General features: G+C 43.9%; 1 protein-coding gene across 2 annotated transcripts in view; it reads right to left on the minus strand.

The window, feature by feature from the left end:
- The window catches only part of MCC (MCC regulator of WNT signaling pathway), a 461,802-nt gene that overhangs the window by 48,223 nt on the left and 389,691 nt on the right, over positions 1–23,888 (minus strand). For both annotated transcript variants that reach the window (XM_012470094.3, XM_012470095.3), the window contains 4 exons: positions 8,048–8,194; positions 6,975–7,064; positions 5,704–5,852; positions 239–379 (listed from right to left, as the gene is read on the minus strand). In XM_012470094.3, the coding sequence (XP_012325517.1) occupies positions 239–379; positions 5,704–5,852; positions 6,975–7,064; positions 8,048–8,194 (527 nt within the window). The remainder of the gene's footprint in view (positions 1–238; positions 380–5,703; positions 5,853–6,974; positions 7,065–8,047; positions 8,195–23,888) is intronic.

Raw genomic sequence — 23,888 nt, forward strand, 5'->3', positions numbered from 1 at the left:
AATTGATATTTTGAGTGACAGTACTTAAATAAATTATATTTGAGGTGAATATGTGAGGAGGAACATACCTGTGTACTAACATCCTATTCATTACTCTTAAATGATATTTTCTGGTCCAAACCCCTAGATATGCCTTCTAAAAGCTTATTTCTGCTTTTATTCTGAAGCTTACTCTGGATGCATTTCTACACGGAAGTGGCTCCAAACATCCAGCGTGTGTCTCGTGCTGTTTCCCTACCTGTACTGCAAGGCCAGCCTCAGCGCCGTGGCGTTGGATTCGTATTTTCCCACCAGCATGCTCATCCTCTCGGCATTGCTTTTACATTCCTCAAGGGTTATGGTCAGGAGGTCATTTTGGGATTTGAGGTGCTCAATGCGGCTGCAAACAACAAAAGTCACTTTCACACTAGGGTTATAATTCATTTGCCAATATTTCAGTTGTCCCGTTTGTTTTCAGGCCAGAAAAGCATGTTAGGATGTGGGCTTGTCAGAATAGTAACTGACACAGTATTTTGTCAAATCAGCAACTCTACATAAAAGTATCACTAAACTCGGTGTGAATTAGAAATAAAAAATAAGCCCCTGGGTTATTTCCCACCCAGCTGTTGGCACGTTCACTGCAGGTCTATCACGAGCAGGGTACAGTGCTAGGCTCTGGGGAATACTCCAAGGAAAGGCGACAGCTGTGCAACCTCCAGGCCCCCATCATGGGGAACGTCTGGTGGGCTTAGATAAGTCACCCTCCGCATGCAGGGATGAAAAGCAGCATCATAGCAGTCATGGCTCTTTGTTAAGCTTTTGCTTTGGTGATTCTCCCGGTAGCCCTTTGAATTAAGTGTTGTTATTCCCATTTCTCAGATGAGGAAATAGAGGCCCAGAAACATTAAGTATCTTGCCCTGGGGTTTGAATCAGATAGTATGACCCCAGATCCTGTCCTCATAATCACAAACTACAGAGAGAACCAAAGGATGAATCAGTGAGCGAATAGGAACCTGCCCTGGTGGCCGTTAAGCGGGACATGGACCAGGAGCTGCAGAACGTACCCAAATCTCCTTTCAGGTTACAGAGCCGAGCAACTCTAATTAGTGGTAGGATAAGCAGTGGGAACTCGGAAGTTTTATAGGATTCACAACTGTAGATTCAGGGCAAATGAGTTTGTGGCAAAGTCAGCGAACAAATGAAAAATACAATCCTTTAGCTTTTCCATTTTCCATCTTAGGGCACAGATGCTCTCGATGCCACAATTCATTTTCCATGGGACACATCTATTTGTAGTACTCTGACCATTAAGTCTTAAAGAGAAAGAGTTTCACACACCAAAATGCAAATGATTTGAAATGTTAAGGGGTTTGGAAGCCATTAGCTTCAAGGAAAAATCTTAGACTCACACCTCAGAGCAGAGTACGAAGACAGTTGCCAACATGGGAGACACCTGGTGAGTGTGGAACTAAGAACGCTGCCAGGCTCTGGCCACTCCAAGGTCATTTCAAGGTAAGGTACTACGAGAATGCTTTTCTGCCCCTGTTCATATTAAGACTTCTTGAAGAGTCCTCGTTCTCTCATTTACTTTTCGACTTGCTCCAGTCTACATTCAGTCCCTGCTAATTAGATGAAGCCGTTAACCAACTCTTAGACCTCAATGTGGCCAAACCCATCTTAGCGTCCTTCTCAGGCAACACCCTACTGACCTATTACTCTTTCCTTCTTCTTCTTCTTCTTTTTTTTTTTTTTTGAGACAGAGTCTCGCTCTGTTGCCAGGCCGGAGTGCAGTGGCACGATCTCGGCTCACTGCAACCTCTGACTACCTCGTTCAAGCGATTCTCCTGCCTCAGCCTCCCAAGTAGCCAAGTAGCTGGGATTACAGGCATGCACCACCACATCCAGCTAATTTTTGTATTTTTAGCAGAGACGGAGTTTCACCATGTTGGCCAGACTTCTCTCCATCTCCTGACCTCATGATCTGCCTGCCTTGGCCTCTCAAAGTGCTGGGATTACAGGCGTGAGCCACTGAGCCCGGCTTACTCTTTCCTTCTTAAAGAGCTCCCCGCCCTAAAGCCATGGTGGGTCTCTGCTGGTTTTCTTCCTGTCCTAGCAGCTATTTTCTTTACTTTGCTAGATGCTCATTCTCTATAAAACTGGTAAGGCTTGGCATTCTCTTGGGGCTGTCCTAGGGTCCCCTCCGCTATCAACACTCCCACGCTAGGGGCAATTTCTATCCAGTCCCATGACTTTCTCTAGCCTAGAGCTTTCTTCTAGGGCCAGCCTCACAATCCAGCTGCCTTCCTGACAGTTCCCTTTGTTGTCACATCGCCACCTCCAATTTAACATTCCAAAGTGGGATCCCTGATTTTCCCTGAACCTCGTCCTGCCTTATCTTCTCCATCTCAGTAAATGTCACCACCATCTACCCGACACTACATGCTAGACCAAGCCTGCCCAATGAAAATTTTTTTGCGGTCTTTTTTAGTTCATCAGCTACCATTAGTGTTAGAGTATTATATGTTTGGCCTGAGACATTTCTCTTCTTCCAAGATTGGACACCCCTGCACTACAACCCTGAGAATGTTTTTGAGACCGTCCCTTTCTCTCATCCAGGTGGAACCCAGCTACAGTCTCCACTGCTTTCAGCTCCGCACATGCCGTGCATGAATTCCCTGGACCCATCCCGCTACAGCTGCCCTGGCCCACTGCAAAGATAGTGCTGCTTCCACTTTTTTTTTTTGAAATGGAATTTCGCTGTTGTTGCCCAGGCTTGAGTGCAATGGCGTGATGTTGGCTCACTGCAACCTCCGCCTCCCGGGTTCAAGCAACTCTTCTGCCTCAGACTCCCAAGTACCTGGGATTATAGGCAAGCACCACCATGCCTCCCCGGCTAATTTTTTGTACTTTTTTTTTTTTTTTTTTTGAGACAGAGTTTCGCTCTTGTCACCCAGGCTGGAGTGCAATGGCGCGATCTCGGCTCACCGCAACCTCCGCCTCCTGGGTTCAGGCAATTCTCCTGCCTCAGCCTCCTGAGTAGCTGGGATTACAGGCACGCATCACCATGCCCGGCTAATTTTTTGTATTTTTAGTAGAGACGGGGTTTCACCATGTTGACCAGGATGGTCTCGAACTCTTGACCTCGTGATCCACCCGCCTCGGCCTCCCAAAGTGCTGGGATTACAGGCGTGAGCCACGGCGCCCGGCCTTTTTTTGTACTTTTAATAGAGACAGGGTTTCTCCATGTTGGTCAGGCTGGTCTCAAACTCCTGACCTCAGGTGATCCACCCACCCCAGCCTCCCAAAGTGCTGGGAATAGAGGCATGAGCCACTGCGCCTGGCTTGCTGCTTCCACTCTTACCCCACCTTTCCCATTCTCCACAGCCGGGTGAGCTTCCACTCTGTCAATCAGATCTTGTTCTCCCATATTCGAAACCCTTTAATGACTTCCAATTACACTTAGAATAAGGAGTAAAATGTGTCCATGGCATCAAAATCCACACCGAAGCCAGCCCCTGCTCTCTGCCAACTTGTCTTGTGTAGCTTCTTCCCCTTACTCCATTTCAGTTCCACCGGCCTTTGGACAGTTCCTCTTTCTCCCCTCATGGCTGTTAAGTGGCCGTAAGAACATCGGTTTGCCGTACGGCTATTGTTTTTTAAAGTGAATCTTAATGTAAGCCTTCCCTCTTCAGACACCTTCCCTGATTACCCATCAAAAAATAAACCCTCCCCAAGCTTCTGCTGGTGTCCTATTTATTTCATTCTTGTATCTTTCTTATCATCTTACTTGTTTTCTCTTTGGTTTATTTTCCCTAACAGAATACAAGCTCCAAGAGAGAAGGGACCTGATCTGTTTTGCTTTGCTTTGCATGCCACACAGCCTAGCATACAGTAGATGCTTAACACAGATTTGTCAAAGAAGGAAAACATTTTGGTGAGTAGGGATGACGCCCCCCACCGCCAATCATGAAATTAAAGGCTAACATACTTTGAGAGTAATAGGCCTCCACCTCTGAGGTAGGTAGTTAAAAGAGCAGACATCAGAATATACTGGTAGATTATTTCTAAGCACCCCCAGGTTCCTGCAGCAGCTAGGATCACAGAGATGACAACAGAGGTGAGGTCAAAGGGTAGGGGTTGGAATTCGATCTCGGCTACTTAATAGCTCTGGATTTAAGGCAAGTCACTCGACTTGCAACTTCAAAGTCTGTTTTCTCATTTGCAAAAGGGACTACTTTACCCTCACAGGTTGAGGATTAAGTGGCTGTCTGTGAGAGTCCTTTGTAAGCTGTTGAACACCATAATACCATGAGCTACGAGCAAAATATTTCCCCCTTTGGTATCTCTTGGGTGCATATAACTAAGTAGAAAGCAACTCCCCTATTCAAGTTCAGCCACAATGCCAACTTGTTAAATCTCAGAATCAGTAGAGAGGAGATCCTCACTAAACCCGGGTCCCCCTGAAGGCATCTGACTTCATTAAATTGCAAAGGGCATATCTGATTCAATTTTTAAGCACTCCCAGCCCAGTGATATGGAAAAGACTGCTTCTTTACTGCCATGAAGTAATCATCAGGATTATCACTCTTAAGTATTTTGGATTTAATAAGGAAACCATTTAATTTCAAGATTTAAAATGACCTAGATTGCCAATTACCTTAGTTCTCAAGAACTATATTAAACAGCCTCAAATCAGGGAGGACTAACATGATAATTCAATTTATTCAGGTTTGCCATACACAAGGGGAATGGAATTAAGCAATGGTGGATGGGGAATGGTAGACATATTTCTTCCTGGTTAGCTCATAAGCCTGTCAAATTCTTACAGTGCTGTCCCACTAAAGATTGGTAGGTCAAGGCAGCCATACCACACTTGGATGTGACTCAACAGTCCATTCTGCACTGCAGAGCCAATTCTGAGGCCGGATGGTTTCCATGGTTTGGCCTGGTCCTTCTCCTTTGCTTTGTTAGCAACTCCCTCATCACTGGGATGACACACAAGACAGTCTTTGCCAGCAGGCAAAAGGGCAAACTGAAATTACCTCTTTTCCAAGACTTGAAAAGATTTCATAAATGGGGTCTGTATATGGTAAAATTACTCTAGGTAAAGACAGTTAGGATAGGATGTAGGGAGCCAAGACTGAGCACATCTGCAAAGAACATAAATAAAATTAGGCAACCCTCAGGAAGAGCAAGGACAGATAGTCCAGCAGGTCTGATCTGGAATGGCTCTACCAGATTGCCTTTGCTGGTTCCAGTAGTTCCAGGTGCCCCTGGGATGCTGACTCAACATTCCAGAACTTCCTTTTGTGGTTCTCTGGAGCACAGGCCTGCATGCTTGGCAGCCACCTGTGACCTACTTGCCATTCTGTATGGACTGCTCCCAGGACTTTGTAATTTGCAAGGTCCAGGGTGAAACAAAACAGTGGGCTCCCTTGTTCAACAGTGTTAAGAATTTAAAATGGGACAGCAGAGCAGTGAAGCAAGTACAGCACCTTTCTAAGCATGTGGACCATGTGAATGCCCAGGCCACAGCCGCGATGGCAGCTCAGACTATTGTGAGCACTCCTCTGATGACCAAGGTGGTGGGAACTTCCAACCCCAGCAACCTGAGAGTGTTGCTCTATGTCACAATACATAAACCACCTTGAACAGATCTTTGGAAAGAGAGGAGTAGCAGCTCCTCCCTGCCCCAGAATCAAATCCATAGGATCTCTCCTTACCTGTTCAGCCGTTCTGTTTCCACCTCAAACTCTCGAATCTTGCTTTCCGAGATGGCAGATCCATGTGAGTAGAGTGTTTGGAAAATCTCCTGGATGTTGGAGCAGTCCTGAAGTGAGTGGGCCAGGTGTTCTGCTACACTGCTGGATACCTGTAAGAATAAACATTAATTCCCCTTTGGAATGTGTCATTTCAGAGATGCTGGTCCCCAGGCATGTTTTGTATGCAAAATAATTTAAAGCTGATATTCCTTGAGACTTGGGGACCGGGAGGATGGTTACCCTGATGGTTCTCAGTTTGTATGATAGAATCCTAGTATGAAAAGCTAACTATTAAATACTATAAATGCAGTAGGAAAAAAAAACCACAAAACACAACAGGATCAAAATATGGCTCCGTCCCCAAGCATGTGGTGCTGGGCAGCCAGGATGGGGAGATCATGCCTTCCTGGAGTTCCTAAAATTCTGAATGTTGAACAAAGTCAGGACTTCTTTCCCCCATCCTGAATTCTCTGCCACTCCAGGCCACTGTTTCTGGTTTCTGTAGCCCAGGAGAGGGGCTGATTCCTTCATTTTCACAATTTGGCTTTGGCATGGAATCTGAATGCATGCAATTGTTGCTCAGTGTAAAATTCTAAATTAGGGCCTTAACATGCTATCCAGGCTCTCTCTGCCTCTGAAGATCAAATAGCTGGCTCTCCCAGACTCATCTCCAATCCTAAAAGATCCCATAAGGAACTGAAACTACTTCCTTTTCACCATCCATCAGCTCTTACAGTCCCAGGGGGTTCCAAGACTCCACAAATAAAAACTCTGGGACTAAACTGAAGGTTCTGGTCTTTCCTACCACTGGGCTAGGCTTCAAAGACAGCCTTCTTCCTCAGCAGAGAGCACATCCCCTTTCAAGAGATGGGTGTACAAAAGGTAAAGTTCTTTTAGAGCTCTTGGTCTCCTGGGTAGCATGGTGATATAGGACAGATACTTCAAGACTTTCATCCATATCACTAGGAACTGGATCTAAATCATTTCTTTCTGAATGGTTTCAAGGAAAGGAAAAAAAAACTCTCCCTTAAGGCTGAAGAAGTAATTCACCATATGGATGAAAATCACCATACATTTTAATTTGATCCTTTGGAGGGAAATCATGTATGATTTACTATTAAAACTAGCTGGTTTATTGGAGATGGACTTTGGAAGTTCTTCTGTTATTTATAATCCATTGTCTGCATAGCTCTACCAAGTACTTTCTTGCCTTGCTTCTCGTGAACACTCACCCCTATGCTACTGATTTCTGAGCCCAGGACTGGCCGATCAGATGATGAAGATTCAGACCTTGTCTTTGATAGCTTCACCCTCTCAGCAATCTTAAAAGAGAAAACAAAACATTATCAAAAACTACACACCACTCCCCCAGATAAACTGCTGGAACTATGTTTATACACGGCTACTGTTTAGCCATGTCAGCTAAATGATTAATCAACTTCTTAAGAACAGCTCACTTGTCCAATTTTTCAACCACCAGCTTAAGCCAGGGCCTTTCAACTTCAGCACTGCTGATATTTTGGCTTGTATAATTCTCTTTGTGGGGGTCTGTCCCGTGCATTGTAGGATATTTAGCAGCATCTTGGCCTCTAGCCACAAGATGCCAGTAGCACTCCAGTTGTCACCATCAAAAATGCCTTTAGACGTTGCCAAATGTCCCCTGGAGGACAAAATCACTTCTGGTTAGAAAACACTGGTTTAACCTAACTTATTAAATTTGATAGTTAGGAATCAACCTTACTGTGGTGGCTATGAGGGCCACCAGGCAAGCCAACAGGCATCATTTTAATCATCTCTCTGAGGCAGACTCAACAATACGTGCTGGGGGGCTATGGCAGCAAATGGGTGGGGCTACTTCTCTCGGCCGCTACAGCCTGTCCATCATAATCTATTTTTCTTTTTTTCTGGCAGAGCTGTCAGTCTTGTGAGTGGGGAGATCATTGGATCATTACTCAAGGTCCCCCACTGGGCTGAACCTTAGTCTTTGAGAGCAACTCTGTCCACTGTGAAGTATTGGAGCACTTGACAAAATGTCTCACTCTCCATAATGACTTGTCAGCTGTGACATTCTCCAGCTGGCTGATTAATGAGAGCTGGCGTCTAGGCTGCAGCTGAGAGAGACTTAAAACTATTAGTGGGTTATCTCTCCTTGCAGCTCCTGCATAGAAGGCCTGTGCAAGGTCCCAGGGGAAGCCTCTTGGGCTGTCTCAGCTAAGGGCATGCCTGTACAGTGGCTAGGATGAGCCTGGTGCTTCCAGATAACAGGAGGTGTTCCCGCTCATCGGGTCCATCCTCAGGAACTCACCTTGGCGATGGGAATGTCATTGCTGCTGCTGCTCGTGCTCAGCTCTCCAGTGCTGGGGTTAATCGGGCGGTTGGTGGAAGTGAGGCGGCCAGGGCTGGAGGGACCTGTGGCCTGCACGCTCTGTAGTCGAGTTTGAAGCTCTCTGACCTGAAATCATAAAGATTTTAGACATAGTTGGTGGTTTCCCTGGCTAAAGAGCAAAACATCCAAATGGGTAGATGGTGGGGGTTTCATTTACATTAAGGGATCAGCCACTGAAAAGCTAGGTTAGGTGAGTCCACATAAAAGTCACTATTCTTTTTTTTTGGACTAACAATGTTTTTTAAATGAATCAGTTTCTTAAATCACATATAATACAAAAAGTAGAGTTACAAACCAAAGTGACAATATTACCACTTTTTATAATCGCCCAAGAGTCACCATATTCTTAACTGAATCTGCCACAGACCATCTTCTATTCTTCACAAGCATGAGGTGAACATATTATGTAAGGCACTGGAAGCTTCCAGGATGGATGGCCACCTTTATTTATTTATTTTTTTTGAGACAGGGTCTTACTCTGTTGCCCAGGCTGGAATGCAGTGGTGCAACCATGGCTCACTGCAGCCTTGATCTCCTGGGCTCAAGGGATCCTCCTGCCTCAGCTTCCTGAGCAGCCGGGCCTAGGTGCACATACCACACCTGGCTAACTTTTACATTTCTTTTTTTTGTAAAGACAGAGTTTCTCTATGCTGCCAGGGCTGGTCTTAAACTCCTGTGCTTAAGCGGTTCTCCCACCTCAGCCCCTCAGAGTGCTGGGATTACAAGCATGAGCCACTGAGCTTAGCCACTGGATAACCACCTTTAGGGAATGTTTATTCATTCAGCCCCAAGTGCCTGGACTGTGCTGGGGACTGCAGACAGAGGACCCAGGATGAAGTCACCACTCTCATGGAACTCAGAGCCCAGAGGAGAGAGGAATGATTTCAACACAAGTGGACCCGAGTGTTATAAATTTCTACTTCAAGTGTTATGGAAAGCAGAAAAAGGGAAGAGTGTAACTCCAACTGAAGTCATCCAGAGAAAGCTGAAAGGGCAGTGGTCCTTGAGCAATCTTAAAGGAGAGCAAATGAGGAGCTGGCTTCAGTGGTGATATGCTTGGGGGTAAGGGGGAGGGGGGCACAGGTGCTAGGATGACATGCTATGTTTGAAGAGCTGCGAGTTAGTCAATATGTGTGGTTTAGAAGAGGTGTCTGCATTGGGGAAAAGATTAGGCTAAGAGAAGAGACAGCGATAGAGCCAGCACCTTTTCCCCAAGGAATTGGATTTACCTGCAATTTACCTACAGATGGGACTATCCCTTGGATAGTAGGTAGGAAAGTCTAAATAGACCTTCTATATATAAAAAAGAAACATGGGGCCCTTGAATTACATTTAAAATGCACATTTACCTGCATAGAAATTAATGTCCAAGTCCTTCTTCTCTTTAGTTACAATTGTGTGACTTCCAAAGAGATATTCCAAGTAACTGAAGAGAGTTGCTAGAGATGGGTCTTTTATAACCTTGGTCAGTTTCAGAATGCAGGCGCAGTGTCTACCTGAAGGGGCAAACTGACTACAGTACCCAACAGTCCTTAGAAATGGGCACCAGACTTTGTCAGGCTGAGAAGAGTTAGCACTAGGATATTTAAAGCAGGGCTTTTCAAAGAGAATAGTTTACTTGAATCCCCTAGAGGGCTTGTTAAAACAGATTCCAGGGCTCCACCCCCGGGATTCTGATTTAGGAGGGTTGGATGAAGCGCAAGATCTGCATGTCTAATAAGCTCCCAAAAGACACTGATGCTGCCAGTCAGGGAACCACACCTTGAACAGAGCTGACCTAAGGGACTTCCAAGGTCACAAAGCACTTTAATCTCATAGACAGGAGTGGAGTGATGCCCTGCCGCCAGCCCTGCCACCAAGAGCTTCTAGAAGACAAGGGCAGAGAACAGGCACATGGCCCCTTCTCTTTTAAAAGGCACTGGAAAGTTTTTCATATTAAATGTCTGGGATGTCTCCATCCTGCTAACTTGGGAACCAAAAGTAATTGAAATTTCAATAATTCATCAACATATTAGAAGCCAAAATAGGAAAATTCCCTCAAAGCAAATTGCATTCAATAGTGGAACAGTTCAAAAGTGCCTAATGGTCTGCCACGGGTTCCAGTAATGGAGCATCGATGGAAATGCGTGCTGTCCTCAAACCACACCAGACACAGGGCTCAAAATAGCCTCAAGAATACGAAAATACATCCATGTAGAAGCCAAATGGTACTGCTGGTGAGAGATTACAGGACTCTTTCTGAAATGGTTCCTGACAAACCAAAAATGGGTCCAGGGGTAGATACCTCATTATGCCACAAAGAGCGAATGGGCAAAGAGAGGGGCTCATTCATTCCCCCAGGCATGGGGAAACCTCCCAGGTGAAGACCATGAATTCAGTTTTTACTGCTGATGAGTCTGATAAGGTCCTGAATAATTAACAATGTTAACACCACTCCAAAACCTAAACGGTGTCTGAACTGCATGCAAGACAATCAATGGTCTGTTCTTCGAATCCTTACAGGCCTACTCAGCTGCTTTTTTATTCTGTATTTTCTTTTGAAAAAATACGGCTAAAAAAAATTCCTAGAAAAGAACTTTCAACCCAGAATTTCCTATCCAGCCAAACTAAGCTTTATAATCGAAGGAAAAATTAAATCTTTTGCGAACAAACAAGTACTTAGAGACTTCACCACCACCAGGCCTGCTTTACAAGAGCTTCTGAAAGAAGCACTATACATATAAAGGAACAACCAATATCAGCCTTTCCAAAAATATATCAATAAGCAAAGAGCATTAACACAATGAAAAATTTACACTAACTAATGGGCAAAACAGCCAGCTAGCATCAAATGCCAGTATTAAACCTATATATTATTCTAATTGGATAAAAAGCCAAAACCCATCGGTATGCTGCATCCAGACCCATCTCACATGCAACGATACACAAAGACTCAAAACCAAGAGAAGGAGGAAGATTTATCAACCAATCAGAGAGTAAAAATAAACAAATAAACAAAAAGCAGGAGATGCAATTCTCACCTCTGATAAAGTAGACTTTAAAGCAACAAAGAGCAAAAGAGGCAAAGAAGGACATTACATAATGGCAAAAGGATCAATGTAACAAGAAGAGGTAACGATTTTATAGATCAACGAGACAGAAAATTAACAAGGACATCCAGGACTTGAACTCAGACCCGGAACAAGTAAACTTAATAAACATTTACAGAACTCTCCACTTCAAATACACAAAACATACATTACCACCTCACACCTATTCCAAAAGTGACTACATAATTGGAAGTAAATCACTCCTCAGTAATCGCATAGCATTTCATAGGTTTAAATGAAATATTGGTTGGCTGCTTGTTTGTTATTTTCTTCCCTTATTCCTTCCTGTCGACATCAAGTATAATTATTGGTATAAAAGAGGTTTTCAATACCCATTACTAAACTGCATTCTAGCCTGGGCAAGAAAGCAATACTCCCATTCTCTCTCTCTCTTTCTTTTCCTTTTTCCTCCTCTTCTTCATTTTTTTTCTTTCTTTCTTTCAAAAAAAAAAAAAAAATTCCTGGGCAATTTATAAAGACTTTGTTAAAACTATCCATGTTTTAAAAACATTTATTCTTCTAATCACGAAAGTAAAACAGGCTCATTACAGAAAATGTAGATGACGCTAAAACATAAAAACAGTCAAAGTGCTTAAGTTCTTTCTTACTCTACAGAGGCAATTACTTCTAGTCATTTTCCTTGCTGTACGTGTGCACACATGTGCTTAAAATCATTTCGAAATCTAAATATCTACTTTCACTTTAAAAGCTTTGGACCCAGAGAATGTCTCTGAAAAATAAAGGATGATAAACATGTTTATTTTGGGCTATGCTTTATTATTTAATGATAATTGCTAGCCAGTAGAAACAAATCCAGCTGAAGGGAGTGCAGTGTGCCTGTCAGGGAAAGAGAGACAGCTGGTTAAGTGGCCTTCTCTCCATCTTTTGATTTGAGAGTGAGAATCTTAACCTATAGGAATAAAAGCAAGAAATGAAGGCTAAAGCCAAAACGCTGAGTCAGCTTAGGCACGGCCTGGGAAAGAGGCAGAAACATAGTTAACAGAGTTCTCACTTTTATTCTCACCCATTGTAGTGGATTGGATTATGTCTCCCCCAAAAGATATGTCCAAATTTGAATCCCCAGTACCTGTGCATGTGACCTCATCTCAAAATAGGGTCTTTGTAGATATAACTAAATTAACGATCTCTAGGCAAGATAATCTGATTTGGGGTGGGCCCTATGTGTAATGACTGGTGTTCTTACAAGAGAAAAGGAAGGGATATTTAAGACACAGTCACAGAGACACAAGGAAGTAATGTCTTGTGAAGATGAAGGCAGAGATTGGACACAAGTCAAAGGACACCAAGGGCGATCAGAAGTTGGAAGAGGCAAGTGTGGCTCCGCCAGCACCTTGAGTTTGGACTTCTAGACTCCAGAACTGTGAGAGTTTGTTGCAATTAAAATATCCCTCCTTCGCTGAAGATTTATTTTTTTGAGACAGGGTCTCACTATGTTGCCCAGGCTGGCCTCAAACTCCTGGGCTCAAGGGATGCTCCCTCTTAGCCTCCCAAGTAGCTGGGGCTACAGGGGCATGCTACTGCACATGGTTTATTTATTTATTTTTTTTTTTGAGACAGAGTCTCACTCTGTCACCCATGCTGGAATGTAGTGGTGTGATCTCGGCTCACTGCACCCTCTACCTCCTGGGTTCAAGCAGTTCTCCTGCCTCAGCCGCCCAAGTTACTGGGACTACAGGCACACACCACCATGCCCAGCTAATTTTCTTATTTTTAGTAGAGATGAGGTTTCACCAGCACATGGCTATTTTTATTGAAGGAAGTATGTTTCTCTCTACAGAATATATATTTTGGAGTCAAGTGATAACTAAGAATCAAGGCTAACCTGAGTCAGGGACTGTTACTTGTGGGAATATCATTCATTGCCCTTTTTCTCAACTGGGGTTCCTCAACACCAGAACATGACCTGATAGGCCATTTTTTTAAACTACTCCTGAAGTTACTATATAGCTGGTAAACATTACAATGGCAAACATGCTCTGAAAGAGGGGTGCCAACAAGGAGTGTCAAAGAGCAGCAGAAGAAATCTGGCCGGCCTCTGCCTCCCTCGAGCAGGCAACACTGGAACTGAACCTTGAAGGCTGAGCTGTTCAACAAGCAGACAGAGAAGAAAAGATAATGCGGAGACTCTGGAAAGTTCAAGTAGGGAAATGACATTAATAGGCCACGGTTGTTTCTCTCTGGTGTTTAAGGGTTTTGTAAAAATCATTCGATTAGAGGAGAAAATGGACTGAAGTAAGGAAGAAAAAGTTGGTAAGCCAAGAGCTCTACTGCTAGTTCAGGTGGGAAATCAGGAGTCAGCGAAGTGGGAATAAGGATGGCAAGATACACTCTAGACCAGCACCACCCAACAGAACTTCCTGTAAGGACGGAAATGCTCTAGACTGGCGCTGTGTGCTACGGTGGCCCAGCACCGCACACGGCTGTAAGCACTTGCAATGTGCCTGGTGTACCCAAGGAACTAAGTATTTAATTGTGTTTTAATTTATTTAAATTCAAACCTAAATAGTTGTATGTGGCTAGTAGCTACTGTATCCATCAGTGCAGTTCTAAAAATATTCAAGGAGGTTAAAAAAAAAGACCCAAAACTTGTGGCTGGGGTGACTTAGTGGATCACGGAGTTACTCAGCAATGAGAAAGGAAAACCTAAAGAGAAGCTGATCTTTTCAGAAAGAAATGACCAGAGCTGACAATGTCTGGAGCTGACCATGATGTCAGCTTTGGACATGCTGAATTTGAGAAAACAATTGAGTATGTGAGGGAGGGTTTATCAGTCAACAATTAGAAATGTAAGTCTGAAGGAAAGTGATTAGAACCGGATAGACATAGGAACGCCGGGCCTGGATAAGGTCCGGGGAGGACGTGTGGCAGTGTGGCGGGCAGAGCACCTGTGTGTAGCTGGCAGGAGCAGAGGGTCAGTGGAGGACAGGAGACAGGGACACCTTTTTCTCGGGGAGGGGAGAAAAGGAGGTGAGGATGGGTAATAAGAAAGGTGGTTTGCGGACTGTCAGGGGAAGATGAGAAACAGGGACTCCCACCAGATGGCTTCTATTTTCTCTGCGAGGCATGAGGGGGGAATGTCAGAAATGAGGAAGGAGGCTGACCTAGGACCAAAAAAGGGAAAAAAAAAAAGGAAGTAGCTTACACAGCAGTACTGAGAGCTCAGTTGAGCTCCCTCTTTGAAGATAGTAGACTGAGGAACATACTGTTTTCTTCCAACTCTGGAGACCTCATTAAAATAACAGTACAAAAGAAAAAAGGATTAAAACCACAACAGAGATAAGAACGTGCTTGGGGCATTGGCAGAAACAAAATTTGGCAACATTCCTCAATGGCCAAGTGAAAGGAAGAGTACTGATGAAAGAAACAGAATGAAAAAAATTCTGTAATGTATATAAAGAGAGGCGGCCGTGAATAGAGGGAGGATGGCAGATTCTGATTCGGCTTTGGCAGAGAGCAGGAAGGACAAGAATGAGAACAGAGGCTTTCAGAGGTTAACAGAGGTTACAGTTCTGTAACTGTATACAACAACTGAAACTTCCCAGCATATGACAGCCTCAGCTAAAGTCAACAGACACTCCTATTAAAAATGCATAGAAATGCTGCATAAAAAAGTAACAATGAGAAATAAGTTCATTGCCAAGGTTAAAAGACAGCAAAATCTCCAGGTGCCAGAAATGAGAAATAAAGCTAAAAGGGTTTCCGGGAGATGGTGCCACTGCAAGCCCAGGGGCTGCGAGCAGGGTGCAGAATGTGAGTGTGGGAGGCAGGAGATGGAGGCGTCTGTGAGTCCGGTTGTGTGAGTTGATCCTTCTGTCTCATGCCTGGAGCTTCTCTGCCCCACCCCTCGGTGAAAAACTCAAAGTGCTGTCCATAGAAGGAATCCCAAGGTTGTGCAGAGGGGTCAACCTTCAGGAACCAAAATCCCAGACCAGTGGCACCTTTGGGTGTGAAGTCCAACTTTATACTATCTGTATACTGTGGGACTCCAAACTTGACATGAACACTGGAAACTGGCTTGGATTTTGCCAGGCCACCCACTGCCTCGGAAACTGCTTAATTTGTAAGTCACCCAGTATCATGGGAGAGCAGGAGACGTAAGCTTCCCATGACTGGGAGCCCAGTCCCACAAAGCTGCCAGACACAGAGCAGGGACAACTATAGAGAACAGAAGATAAAACAAGAGAGCAAGTAATGTTAATCAGGAGCTGAATTCACCCTGGAAGAAATGAAAATAAAGCAACTGGTAAACCACATCACAATAGCTACATTGAGGATCCTTAAAGAGATAAAGGAAATAATTCCCTTAAGAAATAATAAAACAAAAATAGATATCAAATCTTAAAAGCCTTCTCTTGGGGTGAGGCATGGTGGCTCCAGTGGTAATCTCAGCACTTTGGGAGGCCAAGTTGGGAGGACTTCCTGAGCCCAGGGGTTCAAGACCTGCAACATTGCAAGACCCTTTCTCTATAACAAATAATAATAATAATAAAATTAGCCATATGTGGTACATGCACCTTTAGTCCCAGCTACTCAGGAAGCTGAGGTGGGAGGATTGCTTGAGCCTGGGAGATTGAGGCTGCAGTGAGCTAGGAGTATCACACCACTGCACTCCAGCCTGGGTGATGGAGTGAGACACACACACACACACCCTCTGCATGGGATAGAGGCATCTCAGGGTCTGTGGCTGGCTCTGTGGATGCTGTTCTGTTTCATTCACTACTGTGCTGCCAACACCTTCAACAGGGATTGACACAGTCTCAATAAAATCTCTTGAATTCCCTAAAAAACCTATCACCCTAAAACTAATGCCTTAGAATATTGTATTAGGCTGAATAATGGTCCCCAAAGGTATCCACATCCTAAAGCCCGAGAATTGTGAATGCGACCTTGTGTGGCAAAAGGGAATTGAGATGGGTAGAGTACATGGATCATCTAGGTGGACTCAGACATCACAAGACCCCTGTGAGAGGGAAGCAGGACTGCCAGAATTAGAGTTCTGAAGATGCTATGCTACTGGCTTTGAAGATGAAGGAAGGGGCAGAGTCAAAGGATGCAGGCTCTCTCTAGATGCTGGAAACGACCAGGAAGTATATTCTCCCCTCCAGCCTGCAGAAAGGTACAGCCCTGATGACACTTTCATTTTCATGAATGAGATGCATTTTGGACTTCTGACCTCCCAGAACTGTAAGATGATAAATTTGTGTTGTTTTAAGCCATTAAGTTCGTGATGATTTGTTACAGCAGCCATAGGAGATTATACAGCTATTATCAAGAGTGTGGGCAAAAAATAAAAACACTCTCAAAGATTAAGAATCTATCATGTACAGATCTTTGCTGAAAGAATTTCCTAAGGATACATGATTTTCAATAGCAAAAAAAATTAAACCTGAGAAAAATGGGATGAAAGAAACAACGAAGTACAAGAGCTGACAGGGATGTAGGTGGCAAAATCCTCCTTTGCTGCTGCTGGGTGGATGGGCTGACTTGCATTCTTGAAAGCTGCCCTGCAGTACATGGTCAAAGCAAGACTATACATACTCTGAGACTCAGCAGTTTCACTCCTGGACATGTGATCCTGAGAAATTCCCACCGGGCCGCAGGAGACACGTGCAAAGGACTATGCCCCGGAGCATTGTTTGTGGTCATGGGAAGTGAGAAGCAATTTGATTGCCAGCTGCAGTAAATAGGTCACTACAGAATGCTAGAAGCCCTTAGACACATAGGGCCAGATGTACACACAGCCATATGGACAAACCTTAAAATCAGAGGGCTGAGGAGAAAAATGTAAGAGGACAGCACAGTAACACATAAGTAAATTAAAAGTAACATAAAACACTATCTTAGGACACGCACGAAACGGGAGGAAGGGAATGGGATATTATACGGGATAAATTATTTATAAGGAATAAATAAATTAAAAGAGGGACCAGTGAATGTGACTGATGAATATAATTAGCTTCTCTCTCTGCCCTGAGTTCCAAGTTAGAACAAACAAAAGCCAGGCATGGTGGTGTGCACCTGTAGTCCCAGCTACTCAGGCAGCCCGACAGGCAGGATTGCTTAGCCCAGAATTCAAGGGTTGAGTGCACTGTGACTGCACCTGTCAATAGCCACTGCATTCTAGCCTAGGCAACATAGCCAGATCTCCCCCACCTCCACTGCCCCTGACCCCAATCAGTCCAGAAGAAAGTAAATGATGCAAGCCAGGAGCATGAGAGATTAGGCAGAGTGGGAAAGTGAGATATTGGGGGAATTTGGCGCCAGAGCTGTCAAAGACAAAGGGTGTGCACAGAAGCACGTTTCCAAAGTGGTAGGAAATTCCTTGGAAACATTAGGCTAGGCAAGCATAAGGCAAGTCAGCTATGCAGACACTTCAATCTCTGAGGACAATTGCAGGAGCACAGACAAGAGTCAGCTGATGAAGTCATCTGTGAATGTGGCTCACAGATGAGTGACAAGCAGAAAGGCACTGGAGTCCTGAGCAGGATCAGAAACATTTTTGTTAGCCGTAAAAGAGTGTCTGTTCCACTGATGATATGTAGCAGTGCTCACTGGGTAGTTGTAATTTCAGGCAATTAGGTTGTAATTCATAATTTCATTGTGTAATGGAGCTGGTTGAGATGAGTTGATTTCCACACTGTACAAGGGTGAGAATCACTAGGCTGGAAAAGCTCTACTTAATGAGCTTCATATAGTTAGTCCCTGTGCCGTTTTTGGAAAGCTGCGACCTCGAAGTCCAGGGTTTGTAGGTATTTTGCTGAGAAGCACATCTCTTATTGGAGATTGTCTAAGATTTTTCTTAAAGCCCTCAAGTAAAGAAATCAGAATCTATTTACAGCAAATACATATTTCTTCCTATAAATCGAATTTACGTGGTGTATCAAGAAAGTGGTATTTTATTGTTAATGGCAATTTTAACTAGGTGGAAACAGAAGAGAGAGACCATAAAATAGAAGGAAAACAAATCCAACAGCATTTCCATCTCTCGGTAAGTTTCTTAAGTGTGCTACTTTCTCTTGTGTTCTATAGCCCACTAAAGTACCTGGATGTGATTATCAAAATGGTTATCAGAAAAGGCCAGCATTTTGGCAATCTTCTTAATTTCTTTTCTTCTTTTTTTTTTGAGACAGAGTCTCACACTGTCACCTGGGCTGGTATGCAGTGCTGGCTGGCTGCAACCTCTTGCCTCCTGGGTTCAAGTGATTCTCCTGCCTCAGTCTCCCAAGTAGCTGGGATTACAGGTGCCCGCCACCACGCCTGGCTAATTTTTTGTGTTTTTAGTAGAGATGGGGTTTCACTCTGTTGGCCAGGCTAGTCTCAAACTCCTGACCTCATGATCCACACGCCTTGGCCTCCCAAAGTGCTGGGATAACAGGCATGAGTCACCACACGCAGCCAATCTCCCTAATTTCTTAACAGCATTTTGACAAATTGAGTCAGCTTCTTTTGTGTTAGCCGAGAGCTAGCCTTTAAGCAGCCTGGCCTCCTCATAGGTATAGGGAGGCCAGGGTGAGTAAGCAAATACTGGTGCCCACAGCCGAGAGCTGACTCACAATCTCCGTGGCTCAAGTGTGTGTAAGGCCCTTGTAGAGTAACTAGGAGCTATGTCCATGGAAGAGGTGAAAGAAGAACCAGGATTCTGGGGATTCTCTGCTTTGGATTCCCCCTAAAACTCCCTCAGTCTACAGAAAGGAAGGGAACACAGCACTGGACTCAGGTCAAGATAAATGCACGCATACCACCAGCTTCCTGTTTCTGCAACAAGCTCATTGTACCTTCACGCAGCATTGTCTGAGAATGCCAGGAGTGGGTCTCTGAAACCCTAAGGAATCTGGCCCCCATGGTGCTGTAACAGAGGATGTTTTGCCCACTGCTGGTCTGTATGGGAGTCGGGCTAGGATGAGGACAAAGGTGGACAGAAGGCCACAGGAAAGTGGTCTAAACAAAAGAACAACGACAACCGCCTCCCCTAATAAGGCCACCAGATCCCAAATTTTGGTACCAAGAGTTAATATCAATGTAGATGTGGCTGTTAAAACTTTTGTGGGTCTCTGTTTTCCCATCTCTAAAAAGGGTATAATAATAGTATCTATCAGGTAGGAGTCTGGCACAGATTAAACAAAACGTGCATAAATCACTGCCCATCACAGGTGTTTGAAGTATGTTTTGGGCTATAATTTAGGTTTTTAAAATTATTTATTTTTAGAGACAGGGTCTTGTGTTATTGCCCACGTGGGAGTACGGTGGTGTGATCATAGCTCACTGCAGTCTTGATCTCCTGGGCTCAAGCCATCGTCCCACCTCAGCCCCCTGAGTAGCTGGGACTATGGGTATACACCATCACACTTGGCTAATTAAAAAAAATTTTTTTTTTTTTCTTTGAAAAGGGGTCTTGCTATGTTACCCAGGCTGGTGATTTAGGCTTTGAGTAAGTACTGCTTTGCCTTTAGAGGTATCTGATTTTAGTCTGAGAGAGGTCCAGTTTGAGAGGGGTTCCATCTGCAAATGTTCACAGAATGTCATTATCAATATTAGTAAATAAACCCTACTGAACTTGCACTGGTAAACAGCTCCCTGTGGAACTGATTTCCTTCACTGGGCAAGCTGGGGGATTTGGCACTGTGCCAGGCAGTGCCTCTGTGCCTTGGGAGCCCTGGGGTGCCTGTGCCCTGCTGGCTTCCACCCTCCCTCCTCTTCTAGCTCGGATCACCCTCGTGAAGAGATGATGCAGGGCAGGCTCCACAAAACAGGCAGCTTCCCCAGCAGACACCAGGCTCATCACTGCCACATTGTGGGCCCACGAGGAGCCGGCCAGGCACGAGCTGAAGGCAGAAAGCCTGTGGCTCTTTCTCTCAGTTCACCTGCAGAGGAGGAAGTACAGGATGCTTGGAGAGGCTCTTGGCCCACGTCCAGTGAGTGACTGAAGGACACTGCCTATCCCTTCCCTGTCTCCAAGTGCTGACCGCAGCCATGACGTGGGGGAGTGTGCTGGGGCACTACGCCCCATTCACTGACTCTGGCTCATGGAAAGGCCTGGGCAGACATCCTCTGAAAGAGCTTCCCAGTGATTCTGACACAATGTGTGGAGTCACCACAAAATGGATGAGTGAAACCGCCTGTTTCTCTGGAACTCTGATTCACAGCCATGCCTGGCTGGTGTCATGGTCAAAGCATGTAAGTCAGCTGCATCAGAAACTTCTACCGTTGGACAAACATCCACGTGCTCCTCCATGTTCCTTAGCCCCTTGATGGTTAGGTAAAGCTGTCTGTCTAGTTTTGGAGAACAGGCAGTGAGCAGAAGCATTTAAATGCCACGGTGGGACCTTTTGAGTGGGCTCTTAGGTGGTAGACAGCTAACAGTCTGAGTTTCTGAGTGAATGTATGGATCAGATATATGCACCTGTGCCCTAACCTGCACTGAACATATGGTGCAAGCAAGAAACAGTGCGCCATGCCGCTGAGATTTGGGGAGTGAACCTGTTATTGCAGAAAGACCTAGCCTCATACTGACTAATATACCAGCCACACAAAAGAAGAGCCATCAGCCCCCACATGGAAGGAGCACACCGAAGCCAGATCTGGCTCCTTTCAGGTCCCTCCCATGCAGCTAGATGAGAGCTGGGGAGAGCTGGGAGGAGTGGGGTTGAGACAGGGCTTGTTTTTTACAGAACTTTTATGAATTTAAACTCAGCTAATACTGGCATCCTCTTCCTTATCCTGTAAATAAATTCCTATAAATAAATGGAACAAATAAGAAATGAACGAAGTTCCATAAAGGACACAAGGAAGACTCAGTTTATATGTGAATATCAAACCGTCAAAAGCTGTGAGGCACAGATCATTCTCTATAATCCATACTTTTTGTTTTATGTTTAATTTAAAAATCAAAGAGGACAAAGAAAAGTAACACATACCTCCACTGCCCAGATTTAACCTCTGTTAAGATTTTAGCATATTAGTGTCCTCTCTATCTCTATGTATATACTTTTGCATATTAAAAATCATACAATGATATGAATACATTCACTTAAAAAATAAATTAGAATATTATAGAGAAGTTTAAGGTCCCTTTGAGATCTATACAACATATTATTGTTGTGTTATTGGTTTGTGTTTTTCTGGTCTATTTTCAATATTTTTATATACACACATATGAATATATGGAAAATGGAAATTTATACAGCTATATATTCATAATAAATATAAAGTACTATTTCACAGTCTGCATTTTCTCTATATAGCCCTGTGGTCAAGAAAAGCAACACAGAGAGGAGATAGAGTGGGACCAGCTCATATGGGATCATGGCCAAATGAGGCTAAAAAAGATTTGAGTGAAAACAGAGACGAATCTTTATTGAACCTCCATAAGATCACAACAGTTATACTTCCAGGCTGGTCTCAAACTCCTGGGCTCAAGCAATCCTCCTGCCTCAGCCTCCCAGAGTGTTGGAATTATAAGTGTGAGCCACTGTACCCGGCCGAGGGTGACTTTTATTTGGTTCAAAATAGCATGTCTACTTGTCTCTTGAATTAACTGTGGCAATGAAACCAGAAGCCAGATCCCCAGGGTGAAAGAAATGCAGGAGAGACAGATGGAACTCCTTCCCAGACATGCAGAAAATAACCAGGTAGACAGAGCACAGTGCGTAAGGAAGAAATTGTCAATACTACCTTATGACGTGAACAAGCAGAACTTGCTGAAGAATTTCTACAAAATCTCAGAAGGAACTTACGTGGCTGATTTGTGTTCAAGTCTATGATTCAGAGGGACACAGTTTCATGTGCTTCATGTGCCTGTGGTCACATCAAGCTTGCTTTGCCAAACACACTGAGGAAAGCACTGATTATTTTTGCCACACTGTGGCTGACTTAAACAATTTAGCTTAAAAAATACAAACAATGTGGAGAAAGTGGTCCCTGCCAACACATGACTCTCTGGGGAGCTCTCAGGGCATTCTCTGCATTTACCTGTCCCAACCACTTGACATATACCTTTCCAGTGATCTGTTTACTTGCCTGTCTCCCCAGCATCCTTGAGGTCAGGGACTGTGCTGTATACCACTGTAACCCCTTTGCCTGGCACAGAGATGACCAACCATGCTTATGAAATGAATGAATGAATGAATGAAGAATAAAGTGCTTCCTTTCTAGAGTAATTAATTCTACCTTGCCTACATTAAGCCCACTTCTTTAAGTGTGAGGAAATACATAGTTATGTTACAGAGAATACAGAAATAAATGATTGCCTCATTCAATAATGAACTAGGACCAATAATAAAATTGCCTGTTGTTCCTTAGTTACTGCTCTGCCACTAGCCCAATTTGTTAACGGACTACATTAAAGATCTAATTTAATTAAATCTTGAACAAAGCTCAGAAGACCTACAGAGAGCACTTTGCTTAATTACAGGCAGGGTTCAAGCACCAATCCTATTGATCTGGTCAGTTAAAATTCCATACAATGAATGCGGACAAAGAAAAAAAAAACTGGCTCCAATTGCTTGTCAGGGAACTTTGATGAACTGTGGATTCACAGCTGCTAAAAAGATGGCAAAGGAAAACCGGTCTTGTACTCTACTGTCACAAGGATAAAAATAAAATGGTACCTCAGTCGCTCTGCAGAGCTACACATCGTGAAGAACAGAAGACAGTGACAACCACGAAGGACAGATCCCTCCAGAGGAAAATAAAGTATACTAGGTGGGTGGATGGCTGGTGGCTGGAAGAAGCCTTCTGGCACTTAATGTCTAGTAAACAGGCATTGAAATGCATCTAGGAACTTTTAGAGATCCACACTCATCTTGAAATAAAAAGAAATAAATCCAATTCATGGTATGTATATAAATTCCTGAGAACATCTCTAGTCAAGGAAGAGACAAAAGTTACTCAACATTATTTGAAGGTAACTGAAATAAAAGTTATATAAAACCATACTAGTTGCACAAACTTAAAAAGGCAACAGATGTGATTGGAAGAAAGGTTTTGACTAAAATGTGTGTATGTGGGCAGGCCTGTATGTGTATGTATGTAAATATCCAATGTCCATGTTAGAGTTCTTCAAACATCTAAGGATTCCTATGAAAAACATGACAGGATGGTGTTCAACTTTGCATGGCACTCAACAGGTAACTCTAGATTTTACTACAAAGAACTACTACTAATTTTCTGAGCATTGACTATGTGCCAGACATCGCCTAACAACTTTATGAATATCATCTAATGTTTGCTTTGGGTCCTATTATTGTCCCACTTTGTGGCAGAGTAAACTGAGGCACAGAGAGGTCAGGCAACTTTCCAAAGACTCGTGGTGACTTGGCAGGTAAGGCTATGCATGACCCAGGCAGTCTGGCCCCAGAGCCCAGGTACCTAGTGTAGTACTTTCACACTGTGCTATTCTTAATACTGATCTTCAGAGTTGGAAAAAACGTTGGAAGGTCGGGAGGGGGACTTTTATTGTTTGCTAGTCCACAATCGAGGGCTGGCAAGTGAGAGGAGAAAATTCATTCTATATCACAGTATGTAATTACACCTAAGACCAACAATTTCCCTCACAAAACATGCACCATCAGAATGCACATGCTAAGAGCAAGTACATACCTAATTAGGGCATCAGTCTTAATCACTGGGGAGTGTAACCCAGGAAATTACAG

The sequence above is a fragment of the Aotus nancymaae genome, unplaced genomic scaffold (genome assembly GCF_030222135.1).
Source record: "Aotus nancymaae isolate 86718 unplaced genomic scaffold, 86718_ANA_hifiasm-v0.15.2.pri h1tg000014l, whole genome shotgun sequence".
In the NCBI taxonomy this organism is placed as follows: domain Eukaryota; kingdom Metazoa; phylum Chordata; class Mammalia; order Primates; family Aotidae; genus Aotus; species Aotus nancymaae.